This window comes from Chlorocebus sabaeus, chromosome 10 (assembly GCF_047675955.1).
Source record: "Chlorocebus sabaeus isolate Y175 chromosome 10, mChlSab1.0.hap1, whole genome shotgun sequence".
In the NCBI taxonomy this organism is placed as follows: Eukaryota; Metazoa; Chordata; class Mammalia; order Primates; family Cercopithecidae; genus Chlorocebus; species Chlorocebus sabaeus.
The window spans coordinates 92,138,322-92,152,907 of NC_132913.1; the positions used below are offsets into that span (position 1 = coordinate 92,138,322).

Below are 14,586 nucleotides of genomic sequence, written 5' to 3' on the forward strand. Positions count from 1 at the left end.
TGTTAAGCTGTACTGGTTTATACATATTGGTTTCTACTGGTTCCTTCTCTTTAAAATAAGAGGCCTATTCGCGGTGGTCTCTGAGCCAATTAATTCCTTCCAGTCTTTGAACTTATGAATTTACTAGTCAAGGTTTGAAAATTCCAAGTATTTTTTTGGTGAGGAGGGGGGTGGTAATGAGGGGAAGGTGGGAGGAGAACTATTTTAGAGTGAGAAAACAGCCTATTCAAAACTAATGTTCTAATCAATATAAAATTCTCAGGCTTCCCCCCCCCCCCCCACCAGAGTATTTCTTTTATCTTGGAGATGAAAGACGTCTTTCTTAAATTTGTTCATAAATTAATGAATTTTCAGGCTACATGGCAAGATACTGGAATAACTGGTAGATTGGGGAATTCAAAACATGATGTTTTGCTTAATAGACTTTCTGCTTGGTGATGCACAGTAACAGTGGAATCCTGCAGAATTGCCGAATCTATATTCCTACCCTACAGCAGAGATTTCCTCTTTCAAGAGTTCAAAGCCCTAAGGATCTCTGAGGTTCTAGGTACTGTAGGTCTGAGAGTTGGAAGGGATCTTCAGGATCACAGAAGTCTCACGTCTTATCCTGTAGCATCCTTGAGATATGGCTGTCTCGCCTTTGCTTCACTCTTTTTTTTTGTTTTAAAATTTTTTTTTTTATTATTATTATACTTTAAGTTCTAGGGTACATGTGCATAATGTACACGTTTGTTACATATGCATACTTGTGCCATGTTGGTGTGCTGCACCCATCAACTCGTCAGCACCCATCTACTCGTCATTTACATCAGGTATAACTCCCAATGCAATCCCTCCCCCATCCCCCCTCCCCATGATAGGCCCCAGTGTGTGATGTTCGCCTTCCCGAGTCCAAGTGATCTCATTGTTCAGTTCCCACCTATGAGTGAGAACATGCGGTGTTTGGTTTTCTGTTCTTGTGATAGTTTGCTAAGAATGATGGTTTCCAGCTGCATCCATGTCCCTACAAAGGACACAAACTCATCCTTTTTTATGGCTGCATAGTATTCCATGGTGTATATGTGCCACATTTTCTTAATCCAATCTGTCACTGATGGACATTTGGGTTGATTCCAAGTCTTTGCTATTGTGAGTAGTGCCGCAATAAACATCAAAACCACAATGAGATACCATCTCACACCAGTTAGAATGGTGATCATTAAAAAGTCAGGAAACAACAGGTGCTGGAGAGGATGTGGAGAAATAGGAACACTTTTACACTGTTGGTGGGATTGTAAACTAGTTCAACCATTATGGAAAACAGTATGGCGATTCCTCAAAGATCTAGAACTAGATGTACCATATGACCCAGCCATCCCATTACTGGGTATATACCCAAAGGATTATAAATCATGCTGCTTCACTCTTGACAGATGTAGGGAGCTCGTGTTTTCACCATACATCCCATTATACTCTGTGATTGTTGTTGTTGTTGTTATTGTTGTTGTTTTGAGACAGAGTCTTGCTGTGTCACCCAGACTAGAGTGCCGTGGCGCAATCTTGGCTCACTGCAGCCTCCACCGCCTGGATTTAAGCAATTCTCCTGTCTCAGCCTCCTGAGTAGCTGGGATTACAGGCGCATGCCACCGCACCCAGCTAATTTTTGTATTTTTAGTAGATACGGGGTTTCACCATGTTGGTCAGGCTGGTCTCAAACTCCTGACGTCATGATCCACCCACCTCGGCCCCCCAAAGTGCTGGGATTACAGGCGTGAGCCACCTGTAATCTTGGCGTGGCCAAGATTGTTCTTTTTGAAGGATCTTTCTTATGCTGAGTTTCTACCTCTCTGTTGTCTATGTAGTGTCTATGTGTCATATCCGGAACAGCACAGAAGAAGCCAAATCTTTCTTTTATGTAGAAGTCTTTTAGTTTGATTGGAAATCTCCTATGGTCATGTAACTCTTGCTGTTACCTCTGTTGCCTCAGTTCTCATGTACTTATTTTTGGACGTCTAAGTGTTTAAGATAAAACTTTTTCATAAAATATGGTCTCCAATGTAATCTAGATACTTCCTCTGGTGCTCAACTGAAAAGACAATGAACACTCCAAGCCTAGATTAAAAACAAGTAGCATTGGCCTTATTCAGAGGATGTATGTTCACTTACATTGTGGTGTCTCCCTAGGGGATTTTTAGAAGTAATTTTAATAATAAGTGATTTTTACCTTACCTGATAACTTTTAAGAGCTCAGTGCCCTGTAAACTGTAGTTCGGTCTTTGAAATAGCAAAGTGTTTTCCTTTTTGTCCTCCAATTTGGACAAACCTAAATTAGTTCAGCTCACTCATCATAAGATGTATTTCCATCTCCTTAACCTTTGGTTACTGTCACATGGGTCATCTCCAGTTAGTTAATGATGGTCTCTTCAAATTTGACAAAATATTCTAAATGTAGTGGGACCACTTTGGCCCAGAGTGAAATGATTCTTTGTTCTGTTCTCACACAGTCCTAGTATTATCATAGCCTAAGATGGTAATAACAGTTATTTTTAGCAGACTCATCACTGTTGACTCGTTAAAGCCTGTGGTCAACTAAGCATCTCCTGGGCTTCTTAGAAGTATTGAATAACTGGTAGTCAGTTAGCTGCATGTTCTATTGGTAGGATGACCTGGCCTTCCCATCTTCTGGGACTTCTACATTCCTGTTGTTTTAGGATTTGTTCTTACCCTTCTAAGGAAACTAGACTCTTACTCTGAACAGCTTTTTGGTGGTCTTCATTTGTTTAGCTGTAGAGATGGCATGTGCAAAAGGAACAATTAGGTATTTCAGTTTTAAAAAGTCACATTTTTGGAAGCAAAGATACTATTTTCATTTTTATGTAAATACCTTGGAAGTATATCACACGTACAGAAAAGTACACAAATAAGTGTAGCTACTGAGACGGGAGAGTTCCCTGACCCCCTCACAGAACTTGCCATGAGGGGTGGCTCCTTTGCAGCCCAGCTCAGACCCCTTGTGGGAGGGGGAGCACGCAGGTGAGCAGGTGCAGGAGCTTCGGCAAGTGCCTTTAGGTGCTGGCAGGACCGAACCCAGTACCCGCCCGTGGTAGTGATCAGTGGTTGCCCACAACTTCTGGAGCCCCAGGGGGTATGTGTTACAAACAATGCCCTTTTAGCTGTTGCCATTCACAGAGAGCTAAGCCTTACCCAGCTCAGGGGAGAGTCAGGGTGACATATAGCCTGCCCTCTTGGTACCCGGGTTCTTGTCTGGTATCAAGGAAGAATCAGGTCACACGGACTTGAAGGATGGTGAATGCAGAGGTTTTATTGACTGTTGGAGGTGGCTGTCAGTGCAAGAGGCACTAGAACAGGGTTGGTGCGGGAAGAAAGTGATCTTTCCCTGAAGCCTGGCTGACTCCAGATGGGTCGTCTCCGAAGTCATGTGGTCTGACGTTAAGCCATGTCTGTCCTTAGTCTCTGATGCCCAGTCGCTTCAGCCTCTTGTCTCTCTGCCAGCTGAGCCCTGAGGTTTATATCAGCACAAGATATGGAGGCTGGGTGGGTCAAAAAGTAACATTTAAGCAGGAAAACAGGGATAACTGTGCTCATTTAGGGCTGCAAATTCCAGACTCGAGGGTGGGGTCTTTGCCAGGGAGCTGCCCTCTTCTATCCAGTATTTCCCTGCCTCCTCTCTGTATCACTGGCATACAGATCAAGAAATAGAACATTACCCTGTAAGCCGCTTCATGCCTCTTTCTACTTGCTGCCCTTCCCCCTCACAAGGAGTAACCAGTCTCCTGACTTCTACATTGTGAATCAGTTATGCCTCTTTTGAGCTTGTTATGCATATAATCATACAAGAGGTGCTTGTTTTGTATTTGGCTCCTTTTATGCAATTTCATGTTGTGAGATATACTCATGTTGTCACATAAACTTGTAGTTTGTTCATTCTTGCTGTATGGTATTCCATTGCATGGACATACTGTAGTTTATACATTCTACTGGTTATGAATATTTGAGCTATTTCCAGATTTTTAAGTATTAAAAATAATCCTGCTATGAATATTCTGTGTATTGTTTGGTTAGATATATACCTAACCAAAAGACACACAGAATATTCATAGCAGGATTTGATATATACCTAGATTTCTGTTAGATTTATACCTAGAAGTGGAATTGCTGAGTTATGCGTGATGTTCATTCAGCTTTATGGCATGTTTATGTTCAGTTACTGCCAGTTTTCCAAAGTGATTGTATACATTTACACTTTTACCCTTAGTGTACTGGAATTGTAGTTGCTTTGTATTCTCACAATCCTTACCCTAACCCCAATCAACTTGGACAAGATCAATATCTTCACAATAGTGAGTTTTTCAATCTATGATAGTCTTCTTTATTTTTTCCTAATATTTTATAATTTTAAAGCATAAATGTTTTTCATATTTTTGTTAGACTTATTCATAAGTATTTGATTTTATGCTATTGTAAATGTTTTAATTTTTTTATCTTTAACTGGTTTTCTTTAGTTACTGGTTTGCCTTATTTACTAAGATACTTCTAGACTGTGATTTGGTGGTGCATATTCTCAAATGCTTTTTCTGCATCCATTGTGATGATCATTTGATCTTTATCCTTTTTTCTATATTAATTTGTGAATAACTTTGGTTGATTTTTGACTTTTACACAACTCTTGCATTACTGTAATAATTTCCACTTGGTTATCATGTATTAGTCCTTATAGACATCACTGAATTTGATTTACAAATGTTTAAGATTTTCACCTACATATCTATGAGAGAGAGAGACTGGTCTATTATTTCTTGTAATATCCTTGTAAGGATGTTGGTATCAAATTTGTGCTATCTTTTTAAAAAAGAGCTGAGAGAATTTTTCTCTTTTTCTAGTCTCTAGAAGTATTTGTATAAAAGATTGACATCATTTGTTCCTCAAATATTAGGAAGATTTTTACCTGTGATGTCATCTGAGCTGAGAATTTTCCTTTTGAAGGAACCTTTGGAAGGTTCTGAAACAAATTCAATTTCACTCTTGTTGCTTTTGTTTCATATTTTCTATTTTTACCGTCCATTTTGATAAGTTGTATTTTTCAAAGAATTAATTCATTTTATAAAAATTGTCAAATTTATAGGTCCAAGGTTTTTAGAATATTCTCTCCAGTATCTGTAGGATCTGTAATGGTTTTGCTTGCCTTTGTTCCTTCCTGATTTTGGAAATTTGTTTTATTTTTCTTGATTGGTTCTGCTATGTACTTACTAGTTTTGTCAGGCTTTTCATAGAACCAACTTTGATTTTTATTTGTTGCTGTTTTTTTATTTCATTGTTCTTTGCTCTTTATTTTTCCTCACCATGTCTTTGGATTTCATTAGCTATTTTTTTTCTAGCTGTTTGATCAACTTTTTTCTTGTTAATATGTGCATTAAAGACCATAACTGACACATTTGGCACTGATTTACCTGCATTCCACACATTTTTGCTATTTTAATTATTAAAATTATTTTCTCGTTGCCTTCATTTTTCATCTGTGGATTTTTCAGAACTGTATTTCCTAATTTCCAAACAGCTGGGCATTTTTCTAGATATCTTTCTGTGGTTGATTCTACTGTGATAAGAGAACATATTTTAAATGATTTCAGACCTTTGAAATTTGGTACACGTTCCATGTATACTTATAGAGTATTTTCTAATCTTTTTGGTTATACTGTGTGTGTGCATATATGTGTATTTGTGCGTGTAAATATAATACAAATAAGTTAGGCTATATTTGTTACTTGTGTCAGATGATTTATATCTTGCTCATTTTTTTTGTTTGTTTCCTATCAAGTCTCCCAATTTGTGTTTTTAAAATATTTTTAAAAGATCTGTTCATTTTGACAGTATATGTATTACAGTTATATTATTGGGTACATACAGATTTAACATTGTTATCTTTCTGGTAGATTGATCCTTTTATCATGATTGAATATCCCACTTTATTTTTTGTTAATACTTGTTTCCTTGATGTCTCCTTCATCTGATATTAGGATTAGTATGGCCATACCAACTTTCTTTTGATGGGATCGTAAATTTTTAGATCTGGAAGTGAATATATGTATGGGCTAATTCTCCCTCATTTTATATGTAATTAAAGGTTTATAATTCTATTGAACTTGCCAGGTGTTACTTTCAACCCAGCACAAAAACTTTGGGTCCCATTCTAGTTCTGCTGAATTCTTTGGAAACATACTGTAGTTAATTCAAATAGCCTCAGCTCATGTTCTTCTAGGCTGTTCTCCTGAAGTTTATACTTGGTTGATCTATTTTAGGAAGGTGAAGGCGTGTTCTGAAGCCAGTTAGGGCTGGTTCATAATAAACTCTATATTCATTACTGCCTTTTCTGGCTTGATGCTTTCCTTTTGGGTGTCAGTGCTGCTCTGCTAGGCTTTGTTTGGGCATCATTTTCTAAAACTTGTTTTTCCCTACACTACTCTGTGGCTGGCTACTTAGAGGCTGCTGTTCTCTGTCTGCCCCAAACAGTCTGCACACATGCTCTGTCACCTTCTCCTTCCTGGGAGCATTGTGGGGCATCTGATTCTCTTTTGGTCTTGGGTAGAGGGGAGAATGCCCCCAGAAGATTATTATAAAAGTAATTAAGTGTTATGTGCATATACATTTTTATAATTCTCTATCTAATTTCCAGTGCCTCAAACTCCCTCTGTATTCTTGGCAGTAAGATCTTTTTCCACTGTTTCCAAAACCCTTAAATCTATGATTATGAAGATTATGTTTTGAAAGTTTCCCCACTTAATTCTCATTTGTGAAGCATGGGACAGATCCACTTAAGCAAAGAATTTGGGGCCTTCCATTGTCACCCACCATGTCTCTATGTTTTGACCTCTATTAGGTACATCATACAAAAGGCCATTGAGTCTCCAGGCTCATTAATGATGATGCACCCAAGGCCCAGAATAATGGCAACTTGCCTGGGTCCATATGCTTATGTAGGAATAGAAATGGACCTGATTCCTAGCCTAATTCCTTGGTAATTGTGCTTTGTATTAAGTTGTTTAATAAAATATATTCTGTGTTTAAAAAATCCCACCTTGGCTTTCCTACTTATGCAGGGTCTGAACTTTGGAAAATTAATTCACCTACCTTGGTTTTCTCATCTATAAAATGGATTAACTGTTTTATGAGGCATTTTGAGGATAAATGAGTTAATCATATAAAACACATAGTACCTATATTGTTAATCATATAAAACACATAGTACCTATATTTCACCTACCTGACCTGTAGGTGAAATCTCATTTTGTGGACATGTGCCACTAAATTCATGAAGTTAAATTCTATTAAAAAATTCTGTTTTGTTTTTACCTTCCATTTAACTATTGCTGTTGTGTTCCAGTGGGTGAGATTCTTCTAGTAAAAACATTAAGCCACCAGGAAACCAGTTGCATGGCTGAGGACTGTAATTAATGTAGCCCTTCTCCAAAAATCGGCTTTTCATTTGCGGCACTCTCCTTACTTTGGAACCTTGCTGCCATTGCAGGCTATTTTTTCCTTTCCTGGACCACAGGTGTCTTGGTTGGGCCCCTCCAAGTTTTCCCTTTCTTGTGATTATTGGCATAATCCCAGTTCTTGGTAGTCACAGCCTTATAGTATGTGGGTTGCCAGTCTACTCCTTTAGGTATTACAAGTGGAAAATTACTGTACCTCAAACATGGTTAATGTAAATTGTCTAAGGCATAAGGTAAAATTTCGTGTCATCTGTCCGCAGTGAAGGTATTGGTGCTATTAGTATTAAATGCCTATTTGGAACCATTTTTACATTTGATCATTAAAAATACTCTTCTTCCTGTAATGCATGTGTTTTTGTTTTGCTTTCCTTTTGCAGTTCATTCTCATAGACTAGTTTTAAAATTTCAGTAGCATTTAAATTAACTTTTATTTTAAAAACAGATACAATAATGTCAGAAGTGGAGAAAACATAATTGTAACATTATTTTTCAATACTTTAATGATCCTAGGAGTATAAGTAGTAAGACATTGCATAACAAAATGAGCACATATATTAGAGATATTTTCAAAATGATTTAAAAGTTATGTGTAGCACAGTTACTTGTGCAATATAAAGGCAAGTTAAATGTCATAATCATAAAAAATATAGTAAACTTTTCCCAGTGACAGTATGAACCAGAACACATAAGTGAACACCTTTTCATGTCTGGTCATTTTTATTCCTGATGGCAATAAAACCAAGTAAAAGAAATGCAAAATGTTGACTGCAATGTAATGGTTGAAATTTTTACATGCATAAGAGAGTCAGGATAAATTTATGGTCTTACAATGGCTGTAGGTTGCATATATTGTATGTACATTTTTGAGTGATCAGTAGCACCATGGACAAAATACCATGGGGACAAAATCCCAGTTGGTATGTACTGTGGTTTATTGACATTTTCCCCCTCTCAGATGTGTAAAATATTAACCCTGAGACTGATTTCCTCTGGCTTGTCTCTTTTTGTTCAGGGTTAGGTGTAGATGTGTGCCCATCATTAGCCTACTCTTTTCTTCTTTGGAATGTACAAAATGGCAATATTAATGTGGAAGAGGGAGTTCAAATTGCAGTCTTTCCATATTCTGACACCATTTTATTCACTTAAAATTTTGGGGTCAAATATATTTTTCCAAAATGCATCAAGATACTTTTTTACTTCATTTAGTTCTGAGCTCTTTTGAATCAAATTAGAGAACAGTGTCATAGTTTCAACTCCTGTGTCTTGTTTTCCACAATGTCTTGGATCCCAGGAGTGTGAATGAGGGAGGAATGGATGTGATGTAGCAACCCCATCTTTCTGCCATTTGTTTGACATTCCCTTTGCCACTGATCAAATCCTATCTCTGGGTGTTTTCTGAGTACTTTATTTTAAATTAGGACTCTCTGGTTTTCCTTTCTCTGTGTTTCTACCTCGAGGCAGGAAGAAAGGTGTGTTTTAACTTACTGCAGTGGTGAAGGATGATTGTTTACCTCCATCTTAAGGGATACAATCTGCTTTTACAAACCGAACACGAGAAAAAAAGCAGATAACTAATAGATGCCTGCTTTTAGGTACAAATATACTATAAAGAAAACTCTTTAGAATACATTACTTTTTATAAACATGGTTAAAATCAACAGATTTCATCTACAGAGTGGTAATATATCAAAAAAACAACTCAATGGAAGTTTATAGAGATTAATTAAATTGAACTCTTTTTTATAAGCAGACTTTTTACAAGGAATACATAGTATTTAATATTTCAGTCAGAAGTCCTGGGTAGATTTGAAGAAATATGTTGCTTGCAGCCTGGCCATAACAAAAAAGATTTAATTCCCAAATATTGCTGGGGGAGAACTGTATTGTCCAGTGGCCATTACATAGTTTTCTCTATGCTAGGATCCTCCCTTTTTGAAATTTGGCCTATTATACTTAGCTCATCTTTTACAGCACAATTACTTTGGGTTGGCAAAGATCTCTGGTTAAAGAAACTGAATGAGAGTTCTGTGCCTTTCTTACCTGATTATACTCCCACTGCTCATATCTTTGAGATCTGTATCTGTCCCACAGAGTCAGGCATTTAAAGTTTCCTAGTAAATCATTGGTGTTTGCACCTATAAACTCAGTATTAGAAGTAAATAAAACTCCTTTTATTTTACTTGGAATAAAATACTATGTGGAAAACTTAATTTTGAAATGTCCAAAGCCTAACTAAGGAGAATTCCTTTAAATTTTTAAAGCCTATCACTTTACCAAGTTGTATTACTGGAAAGCTATGTACTTGGGTCACATTTTAGTAGCTCTCCAAATAGATGCCTTAAAAAATTATTATTTAATAGTATGCCCTTACCTTTTATTCGGGGTCAACTAAAGAGAAGACTATATGACAACCATTTCTATTAGCTTTTATGAAATTGAAATTGAATTCCATGGGTTATATTAGTTCTTATCCCTAATAAAGATTCGTATCGGAAAGGCCTAGAGCTTTATCCTAGAAGAATTTCCATCTTTCTTTTTTAACAAACTGGTATCTGTTCATTTATTGGATACCAAGTGTATTATAGCTCAAAAGTTTCCCACTTTGAGGGGCTTTCTAAGACTCACAGAACCAAATTGATTATAGCTTGGGGATTCTGGTAAAACCTTACTAATGTTTTTCTTCACTTCATTCACTGGTTCATGTTCTTGTCCCATTGCTATAATGGTTCACTTTCATAGCTTTCCTGGAAATAGGCAGTTAAATAGTAACTGAATGAGCTAGATTATTTTATTCTAAATTCTAGAATCAGAGTAAGCGGTTTTTAAAAATAATCAGTTATTTAAAAAGCAATATTTGAACATCTCTTAAATTACTACCCCAACTCAGTGAATTCTCCATTCAACTCTGAACACAGTTTGAGTTGCTGCCATGCTGCAGGATATGGCAAGCAAGACTGGAGCTCCTACTCTGTACATCATTGCATATCTCAGAGTGAGGTTGCATGCTGAGCATGGAGATTTAAAAAGGTGAAGAGGTTGGTGATTACCCATTCCATTTATGTATTTTGTAGTGATAGCTATTACCATTACAGATTCTGCCTTTTGGGTTTTTTCCCCTACAGCTTTGGAATCTATTTGGACTTGTATTCCTAGTTTCAGAAAGTACCCTCAAGAAGATCTTTCTTTTCCAGAGTATTCTTGGAATTACTTGAGTTGTAGGTTATAAGAATTCCCTGAATATGTTTTTCAAGCAGTTTATTTTTACATTGCAATTTACGTTCCAGGAAAATTGATGAAATATGTACATCTTGATTCTCAGATTTGTTTTTGGTGTTTAAAAATTTGATTACTAGAATGTATTGTTAACAAGTCAACTTATGTCTCTTAACATTAAAATGTGTTTAACTTTTTAATATAGATTAGGTCATTAAACTTGTTGTTTGTTCTGCCATAGGGTCCTGGTTACTGGGTGAAGATTCATCACTTAGAATATACAGATGGAGGAATCCTGGATCCAGATGATGTCTTGGCAGATGTTGTTGAAGATAAAGACAAGGTAGATAACTCTAAAAATGTGCCTCTTTGTTTTCCTCTATAGAGCTACATGTTTTCAAGAGACTGAAATCCTTAACAAACTCACGTGTCAATTATTATTAAAAGATACCATCTGTTCAGGTTTCACCTGGACAGCCCATAAATCAAAGTTCTTCATCAGATGTTTGGAAAAACTTTGTTAAGGTTTGGGAATCTGTTTGTGTTGGCCTAATTAGCAGATACTTCATTCTCAAGAGTTCCTGATGTGTCTTAATAAATTAGTTTCATACGTAAGGCTGTTGGAGTTATCATTGTCGTTGCTGGCTCTGTAGTTTATTCCTGGCCCTTGCTAAATATTCAACTAAATGCCTGAGGTGTGAATGTGTTTCACAGTAGAGAATACAATGAGACAGAAAGTTATAGGAAGAATTATAGTGAATATTTTTCTTGAAGTAGCTGGCAAACAACTATCTTGAGTGATAGTCTTATTTTCATTGCTACGGTAAAAGGCACTAAATTGAATACTCCAAAAAGTTTGAGCATGTTCTGCCACTTACTTGGAAGTAATCCTGTTGTAAGTATCTTGTTTTAATGAGATTTTTCTTCTGAGACTACATAGAGGAAGGTGTGAAAGTGTACTATTTTATTGCAATACACACGATTATTGCTGTTGAGACACGCTTAATACTGCAGGCTGGGGTCCTGTCATCAATGGCTAATGTGTTTTCCAAAACTGAATTCTGTCAGAGAGATCTAGCTTTCAAAGTTTCTTGTAGTGTACATCTTTAGTGCTGTTTGTACTAGGCTACAAATATAATTTTACAAATTATATTACAAATATAATTTATATTTGTAAACGTGTTTCTCTATATTTTTTCCCTGTAATCTCAGGGGTGTGTATGTGTACATTTTTGTGTTTTACCTGGCTGGACTGGAATATAAATAAGTGATTTATTAAACTCAGGTAAAATTTATATTTTTCTTTTTCCATAAGATCTCTTCAGACTGTTCAAACTTACATTAATCTTTGCAGACATTTTATACACTTACATTTCATATTTTATTTTGTAATTCAAACCTGTTTTGCTTTATGTTGTTATTAGCGATTTATAGTCTATTTAGGGAGATAACTAAGTTTTATAGTCTATTTAGGGAAATAATTAGATATCTAGATAAACCTAGTTATCTCCCTAAATAGATTTTAAGCTCCTAGTGGGCATGGACTGGGAGATTTTTATTTGTGTGTTTTTGTTAATAGTATCTGGTATAATATCTTACACAAACTTGATTCCCAAAAATACTTACTGAATTAATGAGTAAAAAAGACAGCTTTACTTTCTATACTTGACTCTTGCTGTGTATAATTTTGATATATATTTCCTGTTTAGTTGGTCTCAGGATAAATAAAAGGGTAAATAATGCATTATTAATCTTCAGAACCCTGAAGGAAGGGTTTTTACTTCTTTTCCCCCATTTCACTTTCTGCTTCTTCCCTAAAGATCATCTTCTTCCTTTGAAGTAATCCAGATATTTTAGTTGTTTATTAATGTAGAAGGCAGTTCCTGTCTCAGGTTTCACTGATGTCCAGAGCATTAAAATGAAGGGCCAAAAAATGGCAAGTTTAGGAAGGGCCAGAAGAAAATGTCTTACCCCAGCTTCATCCAGTACCTCGTTACTGGAAGGATAAGTCCATGAACAGTGCCCAGGGAGGTAATTTGTCCTATAGAGCTCTCACATTTACAGCATTCTTTTAAACCATCTCAGCAATGCAGTTTATAACCATAATCCACTTACTACACACAGATATAGCTTTATTATATGTAATCTCTGTTTTAATGGGACTCTACCACCATTACTCAATAAGGTAAAAAAGTGAGCTAATCAGTTAAAATCCTAGCTGAGGATTAATACTGCTTGGGTTCAGCTTTACTCTGTTAATGTACTTCAGTATTTCTACATGATGCCTAATTGGTATTGTTCTGCAGAGTTCATGAGAATTCATACTTTTGATGTTGCTAGAAAAAGTTGTGTTGCCATTTCTTCCTTTTAAAAAGTAAGTGGCACGGCGACTCACGCCTGTAATCCCAGCACTTTGGGAGGCTGAGGTGGGTGGATCACAAGGTCAGGAGATCAGGATCATCCTGGCTAACACGTTGAAACCCCATCTCTACTAAAAATACAAAAAATTACACAGGCATGGTGGCATGCGCCTGTAATCCCAGCTACTCGGGAGGCTGCAGCAGTAGAATCAATTGAACCCGGGAGGCGGAGGTTGCAGTGAGCCGAGATCACACCAGTGCACGCCAGCCTGGGTGACAGAGCAAGACTCCATCTCAAAAAAAAAAAAAGTAAGTGAAAAAAAGAGTTTCATATTTTTTGACAACCCTTGGTAATCTTAAGATTAGAAAGAAGGCCCTGCCAAATTTCATTTTTCCTTACTTTTTCGCAGTTTGGATTAAGAAGTAACTATAAATGATGCTTTGTGGATGCTTAATGACATATCAGTCTCACCCAGGATCCTTTGAGGCAGTATTGAGCTTAGACAAAATAACAGTTCACCTGTTTGTAAATTGGCTACCTAATAATCTTAGGCATTTAAAATATGGATAGAAAACAAATCCAAAGAGGTATGGATAGATGCACATAATCATTGTGCTAACCCCAAAATATGTCACCTCCTAGGAAAGACTCTCCCTCCAGGTGAGAAGTGTCATTAAGGAACTGTTGGTCGATTGCAACGTATCAGGCAGGAAAAACAGAAACTTAGAAAGCAGGGGAGGCTGGGCCAGTTAGTGTACAGTAACACCATCCCGTACACTTCAGTAAAGGTAGAAACTAGAGGTTAAATGATATTCCTCTTAAAATTAGAGAAGGCTCTAACAAAGTTCAGCCAGTGTTCTTAAGAAATGACTTTTAAAACTTGTGCCTAAAGTGGTTTGTCTTTGGTCTTACCTCTATTATTCCTTTGGCCAACATAGTGCTTGGTGCATACATGGTGTCTCTTTGGGAGCTTTGGTTTTTATTTTATTTTATTTATTTATTTTTTTTTATTATACTTTAAGTTCTAGGGTACATGTGCACAACATGCAGGTTTGTTACATATGTATACATGTGCCATGTTGGTGTGCTGCACCCATTAACTCATCATTTACATTAGGTATATCTCCTAATGCTATCCCTCACCCCCACCCCCCTCCCCACAACAGGTCCCGGTGTGTGATGTTCCCCTTCCTGTGTCCAAGTGATCTCATGATTCAGTTCCCACCTATGAGTGAGAACATGTGGTGTTTGGTTTTCTGTTCTTGGCGATAGTTTGCTGAGAATGATGGTTTCCAGCTGCATCCATGTCCCTACAAAGGGCACAAACTCATCCTTTTTTATGGCTGCATAGTATTCCATAGGAGCTTTGGTTTTTTAAACTTGCTTTCCCAGTAGAGCTTCCACGGGGATGAAGTCTCCGCTGTGTTACGCTGCTTCTAGCCTATATGTGTCAAAATATTATTGGAACAGCTTTGGAATATTGCATCTTATGATAACTATTTGTATAAAATGTGCTGAAACT

General features: G+C 36.8%; 1 protein-coding gene across 4 annotated transcripts in view; it reads left to right on the forward strand.

Moving 5' to 3' along the window:
- Positions 1 to 14,586, forward strand: part of PARD3B (par-3 family cell polarity regulator beta) — a 1,089,129-nt gene that overhangs the window by 129,454 nt on the left and 945,089 nt on the right. For 3 of the 4 annotated variants that reach the window (XM_073019963.1, XM_073019966.1, XM_073019965.1), the window contains exon 2: positions 10,945 to 11,046. The exons of the other annotated variant lie outside the window; for it this stretch is intronic. In XM_073019963.1, the coding sequence (XP_072876064.1) occupies positions 10,945 to 11,046 (102 nt within the window). The remainder of the gene's footprint in view (positions 1 to 10,944; positions 11,047 to 14,586) is intronic. 4 annotated transcript variants of the gene reach the window in all.